Consider the following 27,235-nt stretch of genomic DNA (forward strand, 5'->3'; position numbering starts at 1 on the left):
ACTCGAAGAATTTGGTACTCATGCATGGGCTTGTATGCGGACGATGGAATGTTCGTGGCCATCCCAAGGCGGCCGAGACTCGGCGCCAAGGGAGCATTAAAACTTTCTCTTCGGCATGCAAAGGATACGTCCGTAGAAGGCTGAAGTGTGCAACGAGTTCAGCATGTTGCTAGGCCTTGAGGGGTGCAGTGGTGGCTGTATTGACGTGGAGGCGCAATCTAGCAAGTGCGTTTGCAAGAGGCAGAACAATGCACTGTTTGTTCAGCAGATCGGAGTAGTCCAAGGGGATGGGGGTCTCCGAAACGAAGAGAGATGTTGCTCCAACGGGACAGTTATCTAGGAGGGATAAGTCTCGGCACTCCAGAGGGAGAATCATGTGAGACGGACTTCACATGTTGAGGAGGAGTACCTCACAAACAACAACTTCATGAAGCTCGATGGACTGAGCAAGCGGCGAGGAGTTGTCGCATGATCTCGCTCGAGAGAATGCATTGGTGGATGCATTGCGAGATCAAGTGGGGGAGCTACCTGAAGCAACTTAAATGAAGGCACACTTAGAGTCGATATGGAGATCGGACTCAAGGGAGAGTTGACCCGTGGAATGGTGGGCGCGAGGGCCACCATCGACTCAATGCAAGAACGAGGAGCGGAGCAACTTGGGTGTAACTTGGCGAAGTACCCAAGCCGCATGAAGGGAGCCAGCAGAGAAGTTGGAACATGGAGCAGAAGCACAGTGCTTTCCTTAGACAGAGGTCAAAGACATGAACTCTTGCAGAGGCAAGGGTAGGATCATGTTGTTCCATGGGTCCTTCATCCTGACGGAGCGGACTCATCTTGTATGGTGCCAAAGACGAAGGGAGCTTCGCGGCACATACACCTTAACTCGGAAGAGCATTTGATGGAGGAACTAAGGCGACTCAACTTGCGGAGGCGAAGTTGGGTTCAGAAGGCCTTAGCACGGGGCAAGAGGACGCAGAGGCGGGTACTCTTGAAGAATATGCCACAGTGTTGCCATTCAAGTTGCCATGAAGGAAGTAGTGCGCAGCGGAGATTGTGCTGGTAGGGGCAGAGGCCCAGGATCCAGACAATGGTGCACAAACTACAGTGAAGTCAGTGGACTTCGAGAGATATTAGGCGACGTACTGTCCTAGAGCGGTGCTTCATCAAGGTGTGACCCAGGAGTGGGTGGATGAAGGTCGATTGCCAGAGGAGCGAACAAAATCGAAGGTGGAAGGGACCCTGCGATGTATTGGCAGAGGCCACACATGAAGGGTTCACAATTCGAGTTTATTCCACAAGGATCAGAATGCAATGGAGATGTCACCAGGAGGCGACATGGTGCAGCGGATCGTGGTGGAGCAGTTCGTGGCAATGCGATACACACAATCCGTCCCGTGAGGGATGAGATCATATGGAGGTATGATCAGGAGTTACTGGAAGCTCCACTTCGATGAACAACACGACGGCAAGAAGGGCTATGGATTCAAGGAGTGAAGGCCATGGTACCGCAGAGGCGGGTCTTCCGGGCGTGCATCGAATTTTGCATCGGATGAAAGCCTTGGTCATCAGCATATGGGGGCTGTGTTCCACCAAGGGAAAAGTTCGAATGCAAGTACCAGTGAGTTCCATGGAAGGGACTTGATCATGCAGAGGTATGATCGAAGCAGCTGGAGAGTTGGACTGCTCCAGAGCTCATATTCGCTTAAGGGAGCCCGACAAGTCAGAGGACAAGGTCGAGTAAGCGAACGTTGCTACCAAGGAAGCTAAGGAGAACAGAATCGGTGCAAACTCTACAACGTGATGGCAGAGGCCATGCATGGGAGTTGCAGTCTGTCTTTCCATCGACCAAACAGACTGCTTGGAGAACACAGAGGTGTTGAAGCAGGGGGTCGAAAGGGGCGAGGAAGCGACGACGAGTCCAGAGGGACTTAGCTACCCAAAATCAAGCATCAGTTAGAATGGAGGTGGACTCAGAGGAGTGCCACGGAGACATCTCTACTGATTGTGAAGAAAAGGGATACAGAGGCGAGGCGACGGATAGTAGGGCCATGGGCATGGCAGCGCCATGGTACCGCAGAGGCGGGACTTCCGTGCAAGTCATTGATCCCTTGCTCTCATGGAGGGAGAGCGCTTGGTCGTGAAAGGGGCCGAGGAGGTGGAGCATGCTGAGGCAATCTCCAAGTACCGAGACAAGGCTGAAGGGCAGAGGCCAAGAAACTTCGTAAGACCGGTGTCAACAAGTTTCTCATCAAGATAGCCGTAAGTGAAGGACTTCGGGTCATGCAAGAGTGCACGACCAAGGAACGAAGTAGGCAGTACGCGGTGCTGTACCTTTGCTACTCAGTGGAGTAGGCGGCAGGGTTGATGGAGAAGACGGTACAATCCCAGAGGCGACCTCATCTATCAGAGAATTACTCCAAGTTGGGGTGAAAACTTCCTGCATTCCAGAAGTTCAATGGCTTTGAGAAGGTGAATCACAGTAGCTAACTCAACGCAAGGAGTGCAAACACTTCAAGTGCTTCAGAAGTGTGAGCAAAAAGCAGGCGAAGACTAGTAACCAGCTCGATGCATGAAGTACAACCTCGAGGAGGCCGGCGAAGTCAAAGTAACCTTTGCCTTCTCAACTCTTAAGAGAATGGGCGAAACCGAGTACCCCAGTTCTCTTATCTATCCAGCAGAGGAGCTCTGCACAAGTTCAAAGACCCTTCGAAGATAATGGAAGACAATAGTTGTCAAATCCTCACCAACGGTGATCAGTGCTACTGAGAGTAGATCGTCCGCTTCATTTCCCAACGAAATGCCAATCGAAAGCGGAAGTGATGCGAACCTACTTGGATGTGACAACTAACTGAAAGAAGAGTCAATGAGCAAATTTTGTGGAGGAAGGACCCAAAACTTCAGAAGTTTGCGAGGCGATGCTCGTTAAAGCTCCAACAAGCATCCACCCAGTTCAAGCAGCATGTGGAAATTTTGAGAGACTGGCGCAGAAAAGATGGTCTTTTCCTTCATTTGGTGGATCCGCAAGAATCGACAAGGATCAACACAACTCAGCCAACCCCCCCAATAGAGTCAGAGTCATTGGTGAGTTGTAGCAGCATGGCAGATTAAAGGGTCGACTACTCAGAAACAGCAGCGGAGAGCAGCTGGGAGCCAGGAGGCGCATTGCAGCTGGAGCAGAAGATTGAAGACTCAGCAAAGGCGAAGAGTTGCAGTGTTCACAAAGGCTTCGACGAGGACGTCGAAGGGATAAGTGGGGGAGAATGTAACGGACAAACTTCTAAACAAGATGTTGGATGTAATGCTTATGTCTGTCCGTTGTCTTTTGGCATGTTCATGCCTTGTATAGCAGGTAGAGGGGCGGCCGAAGGCTTATAAGTCCCATTTTAGTTGGGTTGGTGGCCTCTTTAGGCTTGTAAATAAAGGTTGTGTCATGTGGACACGTTCGAGAGCTTTTCGGTCTGTAATGGACCATTTTACCCTTTGTTGTGCAACTATTCAGAGCCTGTAAAGTCTGTTTGTAATTTGCATTGTCTATGAAGTGTTTTTCGGACATGTTTGCTTGTGGATCCCGATTGAGGCGTTCTCTTTAACCCGTTCTCTCTTTTGTTGGTCCTAAGGGACAATGGGAGGCTTCGGGGAGGCTGACCTTTGCGGACGGACGCGCGAGGGTGCCGCACGCCTTAGGCAAAACCAGCTAAGGTTGTGACAGCTCGCCACTATCGCCGTTGCCGCTTCCTCTTTTCTCAGTCAGCAGGCTCAGCACCCCTTTACATTTCCTTTTAAAAGTATACGTATACTGTATACTATTAATATTATTAAGTTTATTTGAAATGATTAATTTTCAATACTATTAATAGATTAATAATATATTATTTTGATTTTAATATTATTAATTTTTATTTATTTGAAACTTTTTATTAATGTGACATTGTGATTTTGTATCTTAGATTTTCTTAATTTAATAGCATATTTTTATTTAAAATTTTAAATAATTATATTTATTAATTATATTATATATTTTTATATTTTAGTGTCTCGCTTCGCTCGGGCAAGCGCTTGGGCGAGCACCTAGTGCCTCAAGCGTTTTTGGACCTTGGCGCCTTTTGGCGCCTAATGCTTTTTAAATCACTGCTAATGAGCTAACAAAAATGTTACAGATGAACCCTAATGAACTAATAACAATAATGCAGATGAACTCATTTGATAAATTCTTGTATATCAAACCAAGGTTTGTAATTTCGTACCATACCGGAGTTTCAAGCTCAGTTCGGTACGATACGGTATAAGTATATCGAGTGGTACATTTAGGTATACCGCTCAGTATATATATATATAAAATAAAGAAAAACAACGGCTCTGCCCGCGTGAGGAGAAGGAGGTTCCTTCTCCTCCGCGCGAAAAAGAAAAAGGGGAAAGGCAACATCGCTCGGTTTCCCCACGTGAAAAAAAAAAAAAAAAGAAAGGCATCGCCTCGCTCGGTTTCTTCTGCTGGGGAGAAGACATCACTTCTCCCCGCGTTGTCACCAAGGCTTCGTCACCACGCCAAATCTCCAAGTTTTCTTTTTTTTCTCCATCTTCTTTCTTCTCCGTCACCGACCAATTTAGGAACGGAAACAGTCGCAATCGAGACTACCGCCCAGTAGCGAACGGTCCGTGTACCAACCTACTGACGAACCGATATGTACCCCCCGATACGAGCTATATTATTCAAAATTAAAATCCATGTATCAAACATTGTCTATGCTTACCATATCAGTCATAATTCGATAAAATGTGCACATGGATTGTATACTGAGTCACCGACAAACATATTCATGAACTGCCAGTCGAATTTATAGCAAAGTCGGATTTCGAAATCCCAAGCTTATCATAGCACAGTTTCTTAACAGAAAGATCTAATTTATACTTGAGTTTTAAACAGTATACATGTTACAGTTTTACTTACCTTTCTTTAATCAAGGAGTGAATATCCTCTGCAGCTTCATTACAAACCTTCAAACAAAGACAGGAACAAACTGTTAAACAGTGACTTTTATAATGCTCAGGGTCTGATTGTATCCCCAAAAGTCCCAGCCAACATAAAAATTTTACTGCATAGCTTTAGGAGCTAACAGACACATTGTCAGCCAACATTATATAGTAAAAGAAAGGGATAAGAGATCCTAATCGTATCAATCCTGCAAATGTAACAAACAAGACAAGAAAAACTAATTTGATCAAGAAAAGAAAATCAGAAACAAATGAGAAAATGAATTTAATCTTCGCTAGGAACTCAACACAGTCAAATTTCAAAATATAATTTGCTGTTAATGAAATGATATGGACATATGTTAAGAAGACGTATGGATACTGTAAAAAAAAAATGAAACAAAAGTATTTAGTCATACGAGGAAAGATACAAGAAGACCTAATAAAACTTCACTAGAAACTATAAATAAAGATTTAAATGTTATTAATTTAATTAAGGATGTTTCTTTTAGTATAAATAAGGATTTAAACCAAGGATTGAAATATCGTACCATACCGGAATTTCGAGATTCGATCGATATGGTATGGTACTGTATACCGAGCAGTACACCGCTCAATATATATATATATATATATATATATATATAAAGTTAAAAAAAAAATTTGGCAACGTCGCCTCTCTTCTCCCCACACGAGGCGACATCGCCTCTATATATATATATATATATATATATATATATATATATATATATATATAAGAGTAAAATAAATCGGTGACATCGCCTCTCTTCTCCCCACACGGGGCGACGTTGCTTTTATATATATATATATATATATATAAGTAAAAAAAAAAAATCTGCGACATCACCTCTCTTCACCCCACGTGGGGCGACATCACTAAGGCAACGTCGCCTTGATATATATATATATATATATATATATATATATATATATATATATATATCAACCGATAACGGGTGATCCGTGTATCGGTCTGCTAGCGGACCAATACGTACCGCCCGGTACGGGCGGTATTATTCGAAATTGAAGACCTTGATTTAAACTACAAAGTTCTATATATTAGATATTTGATAAAGGTGACACTAATTAGTAAAGTCATACAAGAAGAGTATTTGGGATATTGCGGCTTATTGTTGTTGTATATTAACAAATTTCACATGGATATGCAACATAAAAGGTTACTCCTTTGCGACCTGGGAAATAAGGGTTCAAGTCATGGAAACAATCTCTTTAAATTTAAAGGTAAGGCTGCGTACATTGACGCTCCATAGTACCCGCATTGGTGGGAGCCTCGTGCACTAGGTACATTCCTTTTTTTTTAATGCAACATAAACTTCAAACAAGAGAATATTAGAGGGATAAGTAAAATGGAGAGAAAATCCATTTTGACAAGAGCTATTCCATGTTCCTTATGATGGATACCCAGCATTAAGGCCTCATCCACATCACTCTATCTCACTGGTATTATGCATGCATATTGCAATGCGGTGCCACCATGGTTATATAATAGAAAAGAAGTGCTTTGATAATACATGACTTTTAATATCTCAAGGTTTACAGCAGATACACGGAAAAGAAACCTTCCATCCAAAAGAACATGTAAGAGCCACCATATTATGATAAGAAATTGAAGACCAGAATGTTGATTTCTTTTTTTACGGTAAGCATGAAAGAACCTTCTATCTAGTTAATGCATGTCCTATCCTCAACAAAGGATCTGGATGTGTGTTCTTAACTAAAAATTTTAAAAAAGTTGTTTTATATGCCACCCGATGTAAAGAGCTGACTCACTAACGTTATTAGATCTCCAGCCTCAATGTCACACTTAAGACAGATCATACACATTAATTAAAGCTTGAAAGTTTAGTATAAAATAAAAGAGAATTTGATGATAATCTAATGCAACTCAGTTTGCTGATAAAGCTCTCTCAAAAATTATGTAGAATTTTAATGCAAACTGAAACAGAAACCTACATGCAGTCCATCAGTTCTCATGTATGTTATCAACCCTGTTGCTTCTTCATTTGATAGTTTGACGCCCTCATACAGCTTTTGTGCTAGCTGCACGAAAATGAAATCAAAATAGGTTAAAATGACAATTTTGAGACATGATAAAAGAGAAAAAAGAAAGTGCATTTTAGAAATATTTAATGTCCAATGTACATTATCATGAAATCAGTAAAGCATAACCAATTATGAGTTCACAAGAAGGATTTTGCAAGGGTAAGCAGAGGTGAAGTGTAATTCATGTCATCGGTATATGAACTAATCAGTGTAGAAAAAACAAGAGCATACAAACAATGGGTAGAAATAAATCCACATATATGTTAGCCTAGCTGATGATGGTATGAAAACAAAAAAAATAGATGCTGTTACATCAAGTACAGAGTATAAAGTCTTCACAGTCCACATTAAACTATTCTGCAGCAGGAAACAATTGTAAAAGACTCCTAACAAACATGTTGCACTGTCATAGAACTTAGTATAAATCACTATCATGAGCACAATTTACAAATTTACTCAATCTTATACACTATAGATATTTAAGAAAAGTGAAAACAGATGTATAAAGTATGCAAAATTTACAAATCTATTTAAACTGTCTTCTTTACAAACAGCTATTAAGAGCAATGGTAAAACTAAATAAGAATTTTAATTAAACACCATCAAATTATAGTTAAGCTCCATATTAGCAAACTGAATCCTGTTGTTAGCTGAGAACTCATGTTCTTACCTAGTTAAGCTCCATATTATCTGAGGTGAAAATATCAAAATAGCAATATAGAAGAGCATTAAAACTAAAAAGGTACTAACCAGCCATCTAAACAAGAATAAGCATTAAATGTGGTGGAATTCAGGGTTGTTTCAGTGTTGTTCAAGTCTGATTAGAGTTTGGGTCGAGCCTAGGAAGAACTAGGTTTAAATTTTCTATTTTTGTACTATAGAAGTATATTTGTCGTTTGTTTTTAAGATCAACTTTAGGGTTATTTCTGAGTCCAATTGATCAAGGATGATCAACCAAAGTTTGAACCAAGCTCCACTTCAACCCAACTGGAGTTCCAATCAAACTCCAATTCAATCTTGATCAAACCAAACCAAGGCCAAGCCCCATCTCAAGCTCAAAGACCATATTCAAGTCAGCTCCAAGTCCTCAATGTATTAAGAATCTCCAAGTTTTAAAGGCATCAGGACTCTCCAAGTCCTAACAGCATTACGACTCTTGAAGTCTTGACCTAGCCAGGGCTCCACCCCTACCTCAGCTATAAAAGAGGGAGGAGAGCCCCATCTAAAGGATCCTAAGCAGTAGCAAAAAGCCCCAACCGGACTAACTTTCCAGCCTCCGTTGAGAGCAAGAGGAGAGAGAAAATAAAGAAGGAATTATGCAAGCTGCAGCGAAACCTCCAACTGCAGCCCCTTCTTCCTCAAGCTCCAACAGCCAAAGTCCTTCGTCGAAGCTTTGTCCAACTACTGTGAGAAGTCCCCAAACCCTGTTACTTGTCCAAACCTCAAGAGGAGATTACAACGACAAGAGAGGAGTAGACCGAAACTGATAGCGATCCTCAACCTACTGAAAGCACCTAGGTGTTGTTCAAAGATAACCTGCATTCTTACACACCTATTAGTCTCTATTCGCGCTTTTATTCCATTGTTTAGCCTTTGTAGTTGGCACTTTAACTTTACAAGCAATAGAGGTTGCTTTCTTTCGGTTGATCAAAAGAAAGATTCACTCTTTCAGTGAGAAGCCCGCAGAAAAGGCCAAAGGAAGCCACCTGAAGGCCCAAGAGAATTTTAGGATGGTAAAACTTTCTCCTCGAAACAAAATGATCTTTTTTGTGAACATTGTATAATTGCAGGTCATTCCAAAGAGAAGTGTTGGAAGGTTTACCCGGAACTCTTCCCAAAGAAGCGATTGAAAAACAATCAAAATCAACAAACCATGACTGTGGCCGTGGACGACGACTCCATTGAACTTTCACAGGTTCCTTACGCGGATCCGAGTCTGTCATTGATGACTAGACCGAAAGTTATAGACTCAAGTCCGATGCCCAATCCAAAGGTTCAAGAAGAGCTCTCATCATAAAGATCCAAGTGAAGCAAGAAGTCACTAGTGTGATTTTTAACACTGAGTGCTAAAAGAACCTCATTCGATGAGCTTGGTTAAGAAGATCAACCTAGAGACGACACCGCATCCATGCCCATATCCTCTTGGATGGCTTCATGATAATGTGGAGACGAAGATCGATGAACAATGCAAGATACGCTTTGTCATCACAAAGGAAATCATCGACGAGATGGCGTGCGAGGTGGTTCCACTTAATATATGTCAAGTCGTCCTTGGGAGCCCGTACTTATGGGATCAAGATACTGTTTGCTTTCATCAAGCCCAAAAGTATAAATTCCAAAAAGATGGAAGAAAGTTTATCGTCACCCGAGATCCAATTGATTCGACGAAAGACTTGACATCCGTCGACCAAGCAAAAAGGATGATGAATGCTTGTCACAAGCTTGTGGCTCTCGCTTCGACATGCAAAAAACCAAATTCTTCCTCCACCATGATGAGAAAGGAGGAAAAACCAAAACAAATAGCAACAACCTCAAAGCCCCAAGACAAGAAAGAAAATCCTCGAGTCGATGATAATCGCAACAAGGAGAACCTCATTAAAACAGCGCACATAAAGGACAGGGCCAGCCACGACAATGCCGACTACATTGATAGACCAAAACGAAACCTCCAAACAACACATGGAGAGAGAAGAAACCTCAAAGAAAGATTCAACGGGAAATGAATCGCCTAATTGAGAGAACCGTGATTAGGGACGACCAAATAGAGTTCGAGACAAACTCCAATTCAGCCTAACTAAAGTTTCAATCGGACTCCAATCAAACCAAACCAAGACCAAGCCCAATCTCAAGCTTAAAGACCATATTCAAATCAGCTCCAAAACCTAAATGCATTAGAACTGTCTGAGTCCTAAAGGCATCAAGACTCTCCAAGTCCTAACAACATAGGACTCTCCAAGTCCCACCCCTGCCTCAACTACAAGAGAGGGAGAAGAGACCCATCTAAAGCATCCCAAAAGTAATAGCAAGGAGCCCTAGCCTAGCCCTAGTTTTTTAGCCTTCACTAAGAGCGAGAGAAGAGAGAAGGAGAGAGGAGGAATTTTGCAATATGCAACCAGACCTCCAGCCTCAACCCCTTCTTCCTCAAGTTCTAGCAACTAAAGTCCGTCGAAGCTTTGCCCAGCTGCTAAGTTTTGTCCAGCTACTATGAGAAGTCTTTAAACTATTGCCTGCTATCCAAACCTCAAGAGGAGATTACATCAACAAGAGAGGAGACCAAAACCAACAACAATCCTGAACCTGTCAAGACTACTCAGGTGTTGTCCAAAGGCAACTTGCGTTCTTACGCACTTATTAGTCTATATTCGTGCTTTTATTTTGTTTCTTAGCCTTTATAGTTGGCACTTTAACTTGCAATAGAGATTGTTTTCTTTCAATTTTACACTTGATTTCTAGTTATATCTCTTTCCTCCATCAAAACTTCCTTCCGAGAGATGGTATCAGATCGACGAATCATCGAATCCGAACCCCATAAACCAATTACAATTAAGACAATTGGATGTTATTTGGATTAGGCTAACCTGAGTTACTTAGTATTCCATTTGTTATGTGTTTGATTTAGGTTCCATTATAAATTTATTAAATTTTATGTGCAATAGGAAACGAGGCACTATTTAAGGATATTGCAATGCTACAGTACCACACCATAGTAATCCACAAATAGCAGACAAATTTATTAAATTTTGTGCAATAGGAAACGACATTGTATTTAAGGATACTGCAATGCTACAGTACTGCACCATAGTAATCCACAAATAGTAGACAACTACTCTCCTAATTTAAAAGGCCATTTAAGTTGTAATATCCTATTGTACATCTCCTATGTCTTCTTGGATTCTGATACAGTGTGGTTACCGCCAGGTAAATAGGAAAAGATTCTGGAATCAAAGTTAGCATCTGGGAAAAAGTTACATAACATTTTTATTTATTTGCTTGTGTACTTATTTCTTATCAAGTCATATAAAAGGAAGACCCACAATTCTTACATCTAATAGAGAATTGTCTTTATGTGAGATGCATTCACAGAGTTGTAGCAATCAAACTATCTAAACGAAACTTTGTTTTTTGAGGTCAAATGAGTCTGCTTATCATATCCTCTCTTTCCAGTGATCTTCTAACCATTTTCTTCTATTCATGGGCTCCTACCTACCACCAATTTTCATTCCCTGCCATGCTGTATCATTGGATTTTTCATTAAATTCTAATACACGAGGCGATGTCAATCACTGTGATATTATGAGGAAGGCCCTATTTGCCGAACTATGATCCTTAACCCTACAGGATAGGTTGGTTCTCAACTTGCATTAGAATGGGTGGCCTAGTGCTTGAAGCTCCTGCTAACATAAATCTGCGAAGGATCAATATACACAACCTAATCTATGCAAACAGAGAATATTTCCAGTTTTAAAGGAAACCTAATAAAACTAATGATAAAACTACTAATGATAACAGGATAACCATGTGCTCCCAGATTGGATGTCTTAAAGCAAAAAACAAAAAAATAATATGCAGTACAATTGTAGACTAAACAGAAGATATGACTCCATATATGGCATGTGTAAAAAATAGCATATGCATAACATACTTGCCAAGATCATTTCCTTCACACATTTATGTGTGAAATATTTCAAAACAGACAAGCAACATAAATGACCAGGATAACTGAATAAAGACAAGTCCCCTGAGACAGAATGAACCAACCTTCATTGTATAGGATGCAGTAAAATGTAGCTTGTTCGCAGAATCCTGCTGTAGAGTAGATGTGATGTAAGGCATTGGCGGATTTCTGTGAACTTTGCTTGTTTTTATATTTTTCACTGCAAACTTTGAGGACAAAACCTGCTTTTCAACAGCTTCGGCCTCCACATGAGACCCTATAGAAAGCTGATCCAACTTTTTGGAATTCAAATGGGTCAAATGTGAAGGTATAGATGTATTTATGTTCAATAAATTTGCATCTTGAAATTCAACAACAACTGTCCAATATTCTTGTTCCTTAAACTGTTCTATCTCCATTTCCCTATCACATATTAAAGCCAGAGCTGCAGACTGTACACGTCCAGCGGACTGGCATCCAGGTAACTTCCTCCATAGCAGAGGTGATATGCTAAAACCAATCAAATAATCCAGGACTCTCCGAGCAAGATATGCATTGACCAAATTCATGTCTATCTCTCTGGGATCCTGTAAAGCGTTTCTGATAGAAGACTCTGTTATTTCATGAAACACAACCCTCACAATGATAATGTTTCCATTCAATGCATCTTGCTGGTGCAACATCTCAGTTATATGCCAAGCAATTGCTTCTCCTTCACGATCAGGATCAGATGCAAGTATCAAATTTTCTGCTCTGAGAAAGAGGAAATATTAACATACAAAAAAGAATTAGGGTTAGAGACACAAACTTATCTTTAGTGACAAAAAGCAAAATATTGATGTTGGAGATATAGAAAAGAAAAAAATACTTTTGATAGATGCAGCATGTTTAGAAATACATATCGAGCTTTTTCCTGCATCTTAGTGAAAGAATGATATTATCGACGATTGCAATCTCATACCAAGTACTCCCTGGTCGGTCCGATACATACCAATTGGAACTAATCACTAACATGGTACACCAATATGTACCAAAGACTCGAAGAGGAAGAAGAAGAGGGAAAAGAGGAAGGAAGAGGTGGCCGTGGAGGAAGACGAGGAGGCACTAGAGGAAGAGGAAGAAGATACAACGGAGGAAGGAGAAAGAGGAAGGTAGAAGAGGAGATGGAGGACGAGGAGAAAACTAGAGGAAGAGGAAGGAAGAAGAGGCAGTGGAGGAAGAGGAAAAGGAAAGGAGGCAGTGGTGGAGGGATAGGTGGAAAAGAAAAGAAGTGGAATGTACCCTGTTGGTGACAACAGTGGTTGGCAGGGATGTAGGCGGCTGCTGACTATGTGTCCATGTTCCTCTCGGCTCTCACAGTTAGAGCTAGACCACGAGGAGGAGGAAGCACACAATTTCCTTTTTATATGGTCAATCGAACTACCGACATGGGCCAAATCCAAGTACCAAATCATGCCTGGACCAATAAATGCTGATTCATGCAAACAGGAATTCCATGAACAATACACAATTACCAAATCATTCATTGCATGGCGAGAAGATGAATGTGACTTTTCACCAAAAATACCATCAAATAGACTTCTAGATAAATTTAAAATAACTAAATTAGCATACATATTATAAAGTGGATATGGTAGTTGCCAGCAAGTAATACAAGTATGGAGGAATCTAATCCAACTACTTGTGTGCAAGAAAGTAGACAAGCTAGACAGCAATATCAAACTAGCTTTATGGTCACATGCAAAAAACTATAAGATGCTTGAATCATGTACTAACAACTTAATAAGATATCCTTTATCTTGTATTTGACATATTTCTAATGTTCGTTGTTGGTCAGCTACAATGCATTAAGCAAGGTTTAGCTACAATGATATTAAGCAAGGTTTATCAGTAGTACAATACCAATACAAGGGTAGCATAGCAACCTTTACCATTGTATAGTCCATGATAATAGTCCATTATCATGGATAAAAGTTCTAAAATTGACAAACTAATACCAAGTCATAAAGTCTGTTATTGCTTCTTACTTGGACCAATAAATTCTGGTTGATATGTACTGGTCCAACCATTATTTGAAAACTTAGTTTCAAGCATGGATTGTCATACTGCCCGATATGAAATGAAACGTGTAATATGCATCAGGCCACCAGTTGACCGGTATGCAAACCAGCCCATTTCCGGTGATGCACAATGAAGCGTACACAAACCCATCAATAACGGTCGGATTTCGATTGTACCAACCCCATCACACCAGACCCCAACAGTCAAATTGAACATTGGACCCTGTTTTGGACCTTTAAACCACCTCCCTCCCCCACTTTCACTCACTATCACTCTTTTCATTATCACACATTCTCGCTCTCTCACAATCTCACTTGTTTAACTTCCTAATCAGCAATTAGTGGCAACCAACCTCTTGATTTGGATAAAAGAGGAGCTAGAACTCAAGATCGATGGAATTTCTCTCCAATTGAAGGTATTTAGCTTTTTTATGTTTTATCATTTCATACAATTAGAGGCATATTAATGCAGATTTAGAAAGATTAACCATGATTAAGGCTATTTTCTTACGATTAGGTCCAATTAGGTCAATTCTCATATGCTTAGGTCCAATTAGGAACTCTTTTCTTTGTAGGTGATTCAAGATCAATGGAAGCAACTTCATTCAACGAGCATACATGCAACAAAGTTGTTCCTTGATGGATCTGAAAAAATTGATTTTTTTATTCTTATAACCTAGAATTTATGTTCATTTATGGGCTAGATACAATTTATTCTTATTTAAATATAATTTATACACAAGAAATTAGGAAAAAAAACCCTAAAATCAGTTTTTTTTTATTCCAAGCCATTTTTAATCTTTGTTTTTCAAAAAACTGATACATACATACAGTGTATTAACACACGGTACACCATTGTCGACCTGTCACGGACTGGAATTACCTAAGTCATGAGGCACCCTTGCAGCAAAGTCACGGACTTAGCAAGAGTTGCCTAAGTCGTGAAGCACGCTTGCGCCAACTTATTGGATTTAGCTAGGATTGCCTAAGTCATGACGCGCCCTTGCGATATACATCTGCAAAGGGTCAACCAATTTGCAACCTCGCTCAGGTCCCGTAGGACCTATAAAAAGAGCAAGTTGATTAGTTCGAAAGCGAGCAACGAACAAGTCCCGACGTCTCGCGAAAAGGAAAGTTTTACAAGCAATTCATCAAACAGTGAATGCAAGAGAGAAAAGAGAGGAAAGAGAAAACAAGGACTTTAGAAGACAAAACAAACAGTTACAAGTCCACAAACGACTGCTCACCGGGTGTCGGGCGTGATGGCAAGTTCCCGTCAAGTTAACGTGCGAACTTGTGTATACCAATCAACGCCCAACACTACCCCAAAGCCTTAGCCACCCCTGTGGCACCCGGAGGGTTCTAGGGGTCTGAGATGGCTGACATTTCGCACGCGGCTGCGATCTGCAGAAAACAATTCGTGGCACACAAAAACGAAGCCATTTTGAGGCAATTTTGCCTAGCGTGATGAGCGGTCACAATACAATGCTACGAACTATTCTTGCTTACATTTTTAAAAACACACAAAACCAAGGCAAAACATGCTGCCAAGCATCTGTAGAAGCATGCAAAAGCGACGAACGGTTCGTTGAGCGAATATGTTGTAGGTGGGCGGCAACCGTTCGTGACATTCTCCCCCACTTAAACTGTCGACGCCCTCGTCGACGTTTACTAGTAGGATTTGATGACTACTTCGTGTCGTAGGGTGTCTTTAGGCTCCCAACTGACTTTTGTTCGGGGAAGCTTTCGCCACTTCACTAGGAATTCGGTTTGCTTCGCTCCGTTGGGTAGCTTTGTCTTACAATCCACTAAAATGGTTTCAACTCGCTTTTCGTAGGAGGCTCTAGTGGAGGGTAGCCGAGTTGGAACACTTCGGGAAGCATCTTGCGGATCTAAGTGGTAGAATTTTAAGTTGCTTACGTGTAAGGCATTGTGAATTTTAAGTCATGCCGACAGTTGCAACTTGTAGAAGGCATTGTCTACCCTACTGATAATTAGAAAGGGTCCTTCGTACTTACGTACCAATCCCTTATGCACCTTTTGCCTAAAGAACTGGAGTGATGCTAGTTGGAGCTTCACCAACACCAAGTCGCCAACTTTAAACTCTTGTGGTCGCCTTCCTAAGTCTGCCCACTTTTTCATTGTTTTGGCCGCCTTCTCCAAGTAAACCTATGCAATATCAGCATTTCCGTGTCATTGCTTCGCAAAGTGATATGCTGATGGACTACTCCCGGTATAACCGATCGTCAAGGAGTGAGGAGTCGATGGTTGTCGTCTCGTAATGATCTCAAAGGGGCTCTTGTTGGACGTAGAGCTCCACTGCAAGTTGTAGAAGAATTTGGCAATGTCCAACAGCTTCACCCAATCCCGTTAGTTAGCACTCACGTAGTCCCGAAGATATTGCTCAAGGAGCGAATTTATTCTTTCAGTTTAGTTATCCGTCTGGGGGTGGAGGCTTAAGGAAAAGTATAACTTAGACCCTAGCAATTTGAATAGCTCGGTCCAAAATCGCCCTAAGAATCGAGCATCTCGATCACTGATGATATTGTACGGGATTCCCCAATACTTCATCACATTCTTCATCATCAACTTGGCTGCCTCCTCTGTTAAACAATGTAGGGGTGCAACAATGAATGTTGCATACTTCGAAAACCGATCGACCACCACGAGTATCGATTCGAGTCCCTCTACTGCCGGCAAGCTTAATATGAAGTCTAAGGAAATGCTCTCCCACGACTTTTCTAGTACGGGCAACGACACCAAAAGTCCCACCGACTTCCGCTGCTCTATCTTATCTTGTTGGCAAGTAAGACATGTTCGAACATATTCCTCCACATCAGTCCCATCTTCGGCTAATAGAAAGCCCTCTCCACGAGAGCCAATGTTCGGTGAATGCCCGGATTGCCATTCTAAAGGGAATCATGACACTCTCTCAAGAGTTCACACCTCAAATTATCCGCTCGAAAAACATAAACTCTATACCCTTTGGTGTATACGAGTCCCTCCTAGACCCAAAATCGTTGTGTCTTGCCTTCTTTGATTAGTTGCATCAGGGTTCTTGCTTGGGGATCACTGTGCAATCCATCCCTGATTATGGAAAGGAAGTTGGAGCGTAATTGACTTGCTTGGCCTCCGTCTTCTAACTGCATGGCATTCACCAGCTCCACTTTCCGACTCAATGCATCGGCCACGACATTTGCTCTTCTGAACTTGTACTTCATTGCCATGTCAAACTCAGCCAGGTAATCCTGCCATCATGCTTGCTTTGGGGAGAGTCTATTTTGAGTTTGGAAGTAACTCAAAGCAATGTTGTCCATCCTTAGCACAAATCGCGATCCGAGAAGGTAGCGATGCCAAACTTGTAGATAATGGAACACCGTTGTTATCTCCTTTTCGTGCACCGGATACCACCGCTCAGTCTTATTGAGCTTGCGGCTCTCGTAGACCACCAAGTAACCCTCCTGCGTGAGTACTCCCCCAATAGTGAAGTTTGAAGCATCTGTATGGACTTCGAAGGGCTTCCCATTGTCCAACAATTTAAGTATCGGTTCTTCCAACATAGCAGCCTTTAGATCTTGGAATGTCGCTTCACATTTTGTCGGACCATCGCCAAGGCTGCTCCTTCAGCAACTTTGTTAGTGGAGTTGCGCACTTCGAATACCCAGCTATGAAGCGTCAATAGTAGTTAACGAAACCAAAGAAGGATCTCAACTCCGACACCTTCTTTGGTGTTCACCATTCCGCCACAGCTTGCACCTTTGATTTATCCATCTGAATGGAACCGTCATCGATTCGGTGCCCCATGAAAAAAATCTCTGTATGAGCAAAGAAGCACTTCTCCCTTTTCACGAACAAAGTAATCTCCCTTAGGACCTTGAAAATTGTTCGAAGGTGCTCGACATGCTCCTCGAGTGTTTGGCTATAAACGACGATGTCCTCCAAGTATACCACCACAAACTTGTCCAAATACTCCTTGAATAGTTGGTTCATGAGAGTACAGAATGTGGCTAGAGCGTTGGTTAAGCCGAAAGGCATCACCAAGAACTCGAATGCTCCATACCTGGTTACATAGGTAGTCTTCGCTTCGTCGCCTTCAGCAATGCGCACCTGCCAGTACCCCGACCAAAGGTCGAGTTTTGAGAAATACTTTGCTTTGCCTAGTTGGTCGAACAAGTCCGCGATGAGCAAGATGGGATACTTGTTCTTCACTGTCACCTTGTTTAGGGCCCGATAGTCGACACATAATCGGAAGCTCCCATCTTGTTTCTTTTGGAAGAGGCCTGGAGCTCCAAATGGTGCTTTTGAACTACGAATGAGACCACCGCTTAGCAGTTCATCTAATTGCCTCCTAAGCTCTGTCAACCCTGGAGGGGCCATGCGGTATGGTGGTCACGCTAGAGGTTTCACTCCCGGCTCCATCTCGATACGATGATCCATGCCTCTGCGTAGTGGCAGAGTTTTCGGCAACTCGAGAGGCATGACATATGTGAACTTCAAAATGTTTGCCACCAATAGCAAGTTCATAAATGGCCTCCTTATCAAATGGCTCTAGCTTTACAACGGCCACGAAGGTTAAATCTCCTTTCGCACCCCTTCTTCAATTGTAATGCTAATATTTGTTGTGGGTCCTTGGTTCCTCCTTGAGAAACAAGGAACCACACAAAGGTCGTCGCCTCCCATTAGACATAGGGAGTTTAGGAACGATATTGGCACCAACTTTGCCGCATGTCTGAACTCCATTCCGAGAATCACTTGGAAGTCGTCCAGTGGTACCGCCATCATATTTATGCTTCTGCTCTATGTCTTGCTCTTGATGGGCACCGCCTTTGCTAGTCCAGAGATTTGCTTAGCCTCCGAGTTCACTGCCTTCATCCGACTTGGGTTCTTCTCCAAGTTTAGCCCAAGTCACCTTGCTTCTCTATCAACAATGAAATTGTGGGTGGCATCCGTGTCCACCATTGCACGGGTTGTTCGGCCATTGAGCTCGATGTCGACGTACATCGGCTCGCTACTCCCTGCTTTCTGTGGCTTCGTCTTCAAGTTCTCCCTCACTTAACCCCGCAACGCATTCAACGAACATATTGCTCTCATCCAGGGTCCTTGCAACTCCTCATCATCGCTGCTGGATTCCGAACAACTCAAACTAAGAGCGACGACCTTGCCCTTGTCCGATTTGGGGGGGTGGATTGAAGTTGTTAAGGCATTGAGTGATTGTTTGTGGGCACTCCCTCACCATGTGCGATCCTCCGCATAAGAAGCATCCGCTAGGTTTTGGGGCTTTGCCTTTTGAGCTTAGTCCTTTGTGGGAACTCTTCTTCCTTTGTTCGACCTCGGAGTCCTTTCCTTGAGAATATGTCAATGAGCGATTTCCTTAAGATTGTTTCTTTTTCCCCGAGTCCTCCGAGAAAACAAAGTCAGTGACCCTTTCCGCAGCCGCAATTGCCCCGATCACATCGATGACATTCCTTCGATGCAGTTCATGTTGTGCCTACGACTTCAGGCCATCGAGGAAGCTGAATAGCTTATTCTTTTTGGACATGTCCTATATATCCAGTATCAGTGCGAAAAATTGCTTCACGTGGTCCCGAATGGAAGTACTTTGGCAAAGTTGTCTTAGCTTCCTCCTTGTGATAAACTCAATGTTCTCGGATAGGAACTGAGTTCTCAACTCCGCTTCAAGTCCTCCCATATGTCCACTCGACACTGACCTTATTAAATCTCCTCCCAACGAGTTTGCCACCAAAGTTTTACATCCCCATTCAGATACATGGTTGCTATTGAAAACGTTGATATCTTCATAATCGAGCCTTGTATCTCGAAAGTACTGTTCCATATCGAACAAAAAATTCTCAAGCTCCTTTGCATCCCTGGCACCCTCGTTGCAATACAACTTGGGTGCCCTCAAGTTTTGTGGCGGCGCAACACGAGTGTTGCTCCCTCCCACATTTAGCGCCCTTGTGAGCAATGTCACTCTGGAAGTGAGTTCATGGCTTCATGCAGATGTTGCACGGAGTCTTTGGTGTCTTTCGTTAGTCGATCGACTAGGGACTCAACCTTGTCGATCCGAGATTCGGCTTCTTCTTGCAAGCTCTCTACCCCAAGAAGCCTTCGTTAGCCTTAGTAAAGTTCCTCCAAACTCGCTTCAAGAACATCAAGGCGAGTTTCCGCCATTGAGTCTCTCCTTGTGGCTCTTTTTCCCAGTTGACACTCCAGATTGCGCCTCCTCCACTCGCGGAGAATAACCAACTTCTCGTTCGTCATGTTTGTTGTCACGCTCCTCTTGAGCGGCTCCAACAACATACGAGCAAGTTTGCAGTTGCAGCCCACCTACGGTTGCTTAGGGCAATGGTCCGATTTGCCCCATCTTGCTCGATTCGCCACGATGCTTCGCCATGGCGAGATTGCGAAGTTTCTTCGCTGTTTGCTCGAATTGCTTGCCAGCTCTGATACCACAATGTCACAGACTTAGCTGAAATTGCCTAAGTCGTGAGGCACCCTTGCGGCAAAGTCACGGACTTAGTTGGAGTTACCTAAGTCGTGAAGCACCCTTGCGCCAACTTCTCGGATTTAGTTGGATTGCCTAAGTCATGACACACCCTTGTGATATAAGTCCGCAAAGGGTCAACCAATTTGTAATCTCGCTCAAGTCCTATAGGACCTGTAAAAAGAGCAAGTTGATTAGTTTGAAAACGAGCGGCAAACAAGTCCCAACGTCTCGCGAAGAGGGAAGCTTTACAAACAATTCAACAAACACTTGAGTGAAAGAGAGAAAGAGAGCGCGATGGCAAGTTCTCATCAAGTGAACATGTGAAATGTGTATACCAATCAACACCCAGCACTACCCCGAAGCCCCATCCACCCCTGTGCCACCTGGGGGGTTTCAGGGGTCTGCGATTGCTGACGTTTCGTTCCCGACTGCAGTTTGCAGAAAATAGGCCATGGCACACGAAAACGGAGCCATTTTGGAGCAGTTTTGCCCGGCGTGGTGAGCAATTGCACTATAGCGCTACAATCTATTCTTGCTTACATTTTTTAAGCAAAAACATACAAAACCAAGGAAAAACATGATGCCAAGCATTTGTACAAGCATACAAAAGCGATGAACGATTCGTTGAGCGAAGATGTTGCGGATGCTCGATGATCGTTCATGACAGACCAGTGCGTATCAATCCGACCAAGATCGTTATGTATTGGACACTAAGACCAGTACGTATCAGACCAACCAAGACTAGCACGGCACTGTGTTCCTTGGTTTTAAGATTCAACTATCAAGAGTTCAAGATTTCTTTGGGAAGCTTCAATGAGTTCAAGCAAGTACCAACTGAAAACCTTATATAAGAGAAAAAGGTAGCATCATGAATTGAACCCAATAAGCCCATTAGCACTCTTAATGTGGATAAATTGACCTTCAATCACATGAACGAAAATGCTTAAATTTCAAGTTAACAATGCTAACTCCATCACACCTTACATACCAACAAAACCCGTAGTATACTTACAAATGTGAAACTAATCTAGATATCTCAATTTGCCAAGTCAATGAGGGACATTTGTAAATAACACACTCACACTAAAATAATGTCTTAAACCTCTTCGAAGTTCTTCACCTCATCTTCCTATAAATTAGAGCATTAAAACTTTTTTTATCAATTCTGATTAACAAATTCTTTTACATTTTTATTGATTTCATGCTAGTGAAGATAGTAGGAGATATGTATAATTTTCTCTCTAACTGTAATTTTCATTTTTCTTATATCTATACTAGAATTTCATGAAGGAAAATAAAATATCTTTAGTCTTCCCAATCATTACTTTGACCAAAAACTTCAATGTTTTAATTTTAGTCTCCATGAAGAAAAATTAAACTGTTCACAACTTGTTGAAATCATATTGAATAGATTTTACACCTAACTAGACTTTCGAATTACTACTATTTCCTTTTTTGAGCTCAAGTTTGCAACAACCGTTTCCTGTATTATATGATGATGATTTCTTTTTTTTTACCTTGAGTTCACTACAAATCTGTTCTTGCAGTAATACTTATGAACTATGCAACAAAACTTAATAAGCTAGTTTTGGATCTGTGGTAAATGTTTAATGTACCTCTGCATGACCTGTGATGAATAAAAATACAATTTTTTTTATTCTTCAAATTTAATATAACAATTTTTTGCTAATATTTTTTATATCAAAATTTGAAATGGCAGAAGTTTGATCAGAATTTCTACAAATGTTAGGAGTCCAACCATCAAACAAGATCTGAAAATTTCAAACTTAGGCCCTACTCAAGTTTTCTAGAGCAAACATTTGTATCACACGACAATGAAGTCCTAAACAATTAGGTAAGAAACAAGGTTACTCCTATCTGCTTTCTCCTATTGAAATAGATTTTGCATCTATCGAATAAAGGAAGCTTTAGTTAAAGTCAATTAATCATTGTAATTTCATGAATGCATCTCATTTGCAGATGTTACTATCAAGGCAACATTAACTACTATGGACCAAGTAAGCAACTAGGTCACCATTCAATGGTCAGCTATCACGAACTCCAAATCAAGAAGACTACAGAAGATAAGAGTAAATTTTTGAAATTGTCTTTATATTTAACATCAATCCTCTAATGAGTTCCACAATCCTGACTAAGGCACATTGGGGCATGTAACTGCAATGACAAAAATCCAGGTCAGTGGGAGGATATAACAATCTACCTTATTGCTTATTTTAAGTTCATACAGCAAGGGAGCAATGTTCCAAGTTCCCTATTCAAGAAAGACAAAGCAAAAGTTCCCTATATTTGTTGTTCATCACATATATATCAAGTAAATATAAAATTTGTGATAGCATTCACGGACCAATGACCATGATCAGGCCAAGTTGATAACGTGAAGAAAATTGCCAAAAGCAAACTACCACAGTAATCTAACAATGCTAGAAACTTCTAATAGATCCTCTCAAGGACATGAATAATTCAACTCCAACAATGCTTTTAAAGAACAATTTTACCATAAGAATGGTTCACTTGAACCTAATGAGATGGATAGAAAAGCTCCCTGATGCCACAATGTGTTTTATGGCAAACCGGTGTCGGCATAATATTCAGGTGCTCACTTCTTAACTATTCTATTTTAACTATTCAGTGAGAGGGCCTTAGTACAATGGTAAGATTGTTCAATTGCACCCTTGGTAACCATAGTTCAAGTCACAGAGACAGATTCACTATATATAGAGGTAACAGCTTCACTATATATAGAAGATGGCATATATTGACCTTCCACACATTGGTAGGACCCTCCTGGATTCACACCTTTTTGTATACTTCTAAATACACATGCATAAATAATGCTAAGACCTTAAATGCATGTTCACACAGTCAAGACACAATATAGAGTAATAAATTGTACCATACCACTATTTATGAGATATTGCAATCTAGGGTGGCAATCCTTAACAATCCAACCATATCAGTTAGGTTTGGGTAACTGAATTTGACACTTAGCATTTAGATCGCCGAAGCCTAATCCAGATACAAGAAGATTAATTTGAGTCTGCCTCAGAAAAAAGATCAGATTTGAGTTTACCACTCTGACTCCACATTTCAACATGATCGGTGATGATTAATCTGAAAATACTTTGGTGCAATTTGATCTAAAGTTAAATTGAGGTAATAAAGATATGGAAGAACAATTGATAAGAAGACTGCCAAGAGTATTAAGAAGATTTTATGTGGCATAGGTTAGAGTATTAAGAAGATTTATGTAGCTTAGGTTATCTAGATAACTTACATGTATGACCTTGGTGTCAGCAAAGAGCGCTCTCTCTACCACAAGTGGTCTTTCTCTCCAACTCTAGGGCCTAACAGTAAAATAAATGTTAAGCCTTATAAACATATTGGGTCATTTTTCAAAATCTTTAACTTTTGAGACTTGTGCTTACCCAATCAAAACTTGTATCATGATACTAGAGTAGATCATGCATTTGAATCCTGCATCAACCTCTTTTTTTCCATTATTTAATTAAAAATATTTGTGCAATACTCATTCTTTGTTGTGACTTCCATCATACACTTGGGTTGTTTCATTCACACATCAAGCCTAAACGGGCTTGCATGTGAGAGATGTTAAAGCTTGTAAATGTTTTGGGTTCTTTCCTAAAAGCTTAGGCTTTTGGGATTTGTAATTACCCAATCAAAATCTTGATTAACAAACAAATAACATATGCAAAGTAGAAGATGGGTGGCAGCATTTCCAGTCTGACTTAGGGTTTACCACTCTTTAGTTGGTATATGGAAATCTGCTGCCACTTAATTTCAGAGAAATTTAAAAAACAAGAAAGTACAGGTAGGGTTGTTTGAGATCGATGTTGGGGAGACTTACTGTGAGAATCGCTTTTAGCAGATAATAGAAAAAAGAAAGCAAGAAAAGTGACAAAGGAAGAAACGACAGAATGTAAAGGTCGATCACCCAAGAGATACCACTCACATGACTTTTTTGCTGATTCCAAATATTCAACTTTTATATAAGCCAAATACCAAGTTTGCTTTATACCTCAATTTTTGAGTCCTAAACTCACTAGGACTTATCAAATAAAGGCAACTCACATATTTCTTCTGTCAATTCAAGTTATCTAACTACCTTCAAGTACTAAATAAAGGCAACTCATATTTCTTCTGTCAATTCAAGATATCTAACTACCTTCAAGTACTAAATATGCAGTTTATTTCATGCCTCAATATATGAGTCTTGCTTCTGTTAGAACTCTGGAAAGAAAATAAATGTTGACAAAAACTGCCTAATTTCATTGGCTTTTTTAAAAATGTGACAAAAGAATCATAATGTCAGCTCATTTAAACAGATACATAATGGACTTAAATCCAAGGGCTGGTGTTTCACAGCATATGTTGATATCTTTCTTGCAAGGCACAATTTCATTTTGTGTTCGTCAGCATCGTCCTATGCGGGGCAACACATGCTAGCATTTTGTCAACACTTTCTAGGATGGGTTGGCATGGCACATGTTAGTACCTCCTAGCATGTTACATTTGCGCTGTTCTCATGGTGGCTCTGCCACTATAAGCATGGGAACTCTTCTACTGCACCTAAAGTTGAGCATGTTCATACATGCATAATGGATAAAAGATAAAGACTAAGTGCATTTATTCAAGTATTGTCATCTTTGATGTCAAGGTGATTCAGTCAGCCACATTGCGAGCTATCTATGATTATGTGCTTCATGTGAGTCCTCTATGACCAATAAGATTGCACTAGTAAAATAGTTCCTTTAGTGGGCGTAACATCTAAGAGCAGCTTGAACCAAGGAAATGATTTGTACCCACCAGGAAAACTAAAATACGAAGCAAAAGTGCACATCAATAAATGCTCAGCAAAAAATATGGTAAGTACAAAAAAGGCTAGTTATCTTACCCTTTCAGTGCTGCTTCAATACTTTTGAGATGAGTCCATGCAGCATCAGGTACCTCCCAGACCATACTGAAATCATCATCAGGCCTTACTGATTTTGATCTGGCAGCCAAGTCTCTCACATGGCCATAACTAGGCAGAACTTCATACATATTCCCAAGATAATTTTGAATTACTTTTGCTTTTGTGGCTGACTCTACAACCACAACTGATTTACCAGTAGGTGGATAGAGAGGTTTAAACTGCATTCTCTGACTCTCCACTCCCCCAGTTGAAGGTTTCTGATGAGTAACTTTAGCTTCACTAGGTCTAGCCATCACACTAAGCAATTTTTTCCCTGATCTTCTCTTAGAACCTTTGATAGTCGTTGCTGTACCAGAAAGTTGCTCCTTTTTCTTGCTACTGTCCTTCTGATTTTTCTCTGGAGCTTTAGCATCTTTATCATTACTGCTCCTCTTAGCTGGTTCTTTCTTTTTCTTAACCACCTTAACAAATTTCTTTTCATGCTCAGCAGTGTTGGAAATCATATTATTGGTTTTTCTGTCAGTACCAGAGCCTCTTTTAGGTGGCTTAGAAGCTGTGGTATTTGTTTTCCGACTAATGCCATTGCAGGTAGATTTTTTTTCTTTCTTCTTTAATCCACGAAGCACATTAGGTGCAGAATCACCATCACCTATATTTTTCTTTTCCAAGACCTGAGTTTTATCAATATGTTTTGGGCTTGCCCTATATTGAATTATTTTTCTACTGTTGGATGAAAATAATCTTCCAGTAACAAGTTCACCAGCAAAATAATTCATTCTAGAACAATTGTCAGCTCCCAAAGTTCGACAAGTGAAATTAGACCCGGTTATTGGAGAACTGCAGTTCCCTAATTTAATCTGCTGAGGTAACCTAATAGCAACCTTCACAGCTTCCAATCTTGACAAATTAAATTTTACTGTTTTTACCATAAGGTGGGCATGCCTCCCAGTGTTTTTATTGTTGACAAGAAGCGAGTTTGGCAAGCATGTAGATGGAAAATTCCGGCCCAACCTGTATTGAAGCTGACAAAACAAACAAATTCAAAAAAGAACAAGGGAAAAAAGAAGAAGAAATTATCGTTAACAAGACCACCACATGTTCCAATTACTATTATGGCAATACAACAAACATAACATGCATGAAATCATCAACAGGAAGAACCAATAACTGCAGTAAGAATGTGAACGCCAAAATTAGCATTAAGAAACCAAAAGGTGCAGATAAACAAGTTTTAACGAATTGCAACAAGAAAAAACAGTAGAGCTCGTCTCTGGGATATGACACAGCAAGCTATCAACTGCGACATGGCATGAAACTTTTATCCTTTTCTAACCTTCCTAGCAGGAAATGCACTAAAGACAGGTTTTTTAACTTTCAAGGCCAGAAAACACAGCCAAAACAGCAAACAAGGTGCGAGCAAAGAGAAATAACCATCATTGGAGGAAGCCTCAAGGGATAAGACAAGTTCATCCGCGAGGAGCTAGTCACGAAGAGCCTATGCAGCTGGAACGCCATGCGACACCCCTCCGACACGCTTCGACGTCAAAAACCTCTGAAGCAAGAACCAAAGCGAGGGAGAAAAGAACACACGAAATGTCAGTACCAATCCTCGCTCAAGAAAACAGAGGTAGTAGCTCTTCCTGCAGCGGGTTCCGACACCTGAGAAGCGCCAGGATTAGGGTTTCGTGGCGGCATCAGCAGCGACGCATGAAAGCGAGGGGTGGTTTCGGGCAAGATGACGAGGGGAGGCGCGGCTTCCGCTTTGGAGGGTAGGGATGGGAAATATCGGCTCGAGGGGTTTCGGGGTTTCCGTCGTCGATATATATCGTAAATACCAGCACAAAGCAGCCGATAACGCCGTTTGTGTGCGCCGTGTTCTAGGTCGTCATCTTATTTCTTTTCGTCGCCCTCCGAGTTTATATTTAAAAATATTTACATCAAGACTAATTACATGTTATCTATGTAATTAGTTACCTTTTATATTTTTAAAAAATATATTAAAAATTTTATATTTATAAAAGTAAAAT

At 41.0% G+C, this 27,235-nt stretch overlaps 1 protein-coding gene across 1 annotated transcript in view; it reads right to left on the reverse strand.

Annotated features, from left to right (window-relative positions):
• The window catches only part of LOC135585242 (uncharacterized), a 69,900-nt gene extending 42,880 nt beyond the window's left edge, over positions 1–27,020 (reverse strand). The window contains exons 1-6 of the mRNA XM_065127687.1: positions 26,868–27,020; positions 26,640–26,760; positions 25,188–26,230; positions 11,812–12,460; positions 6,964–7,050; positions 4,946–4,992 (exon numbers count right to left, since the gene is read on the reverse strand). Coding sequence (XP_064983759.1) covers positions 4,946–4,992; positions 6,964–7,050; positions 11,812–12,460; positions 25,188–26,230; positions 26,640–26,723 — 1,910 coding nt within the window. The 5' untranslated portion in view covers positions 26,724–26,760; positions 26,868–27,020. The remainder of the gene's footprint in view (positions 1–4,945; positions 4,993–6,963; positions 7,051–11,811; positions 12,461–25,187; positions 26,231–26,639; positions 26,761–26,867) is intronic.
• Positions 27,021–27,235: the final 215 nt, after the last annotated feature.

Source organism: Musa acuminata, chromosome BXJ2-10 (genome assembly GCF_036884655.1).
Source record: "Musa acuminata AAA Group cultivar baxijiao chromosome BXJ2-10, Cavendish_Baxijiao_AAA, whole genome shotgun sequence".
NCBI classification, from domain to species: domain Eukaryota; kingdom Viridiplantae; phylum Streptophyta; class Magnoliopsida; order Zingiberales; family Musaceae; genus Musa; species Musa acuminata.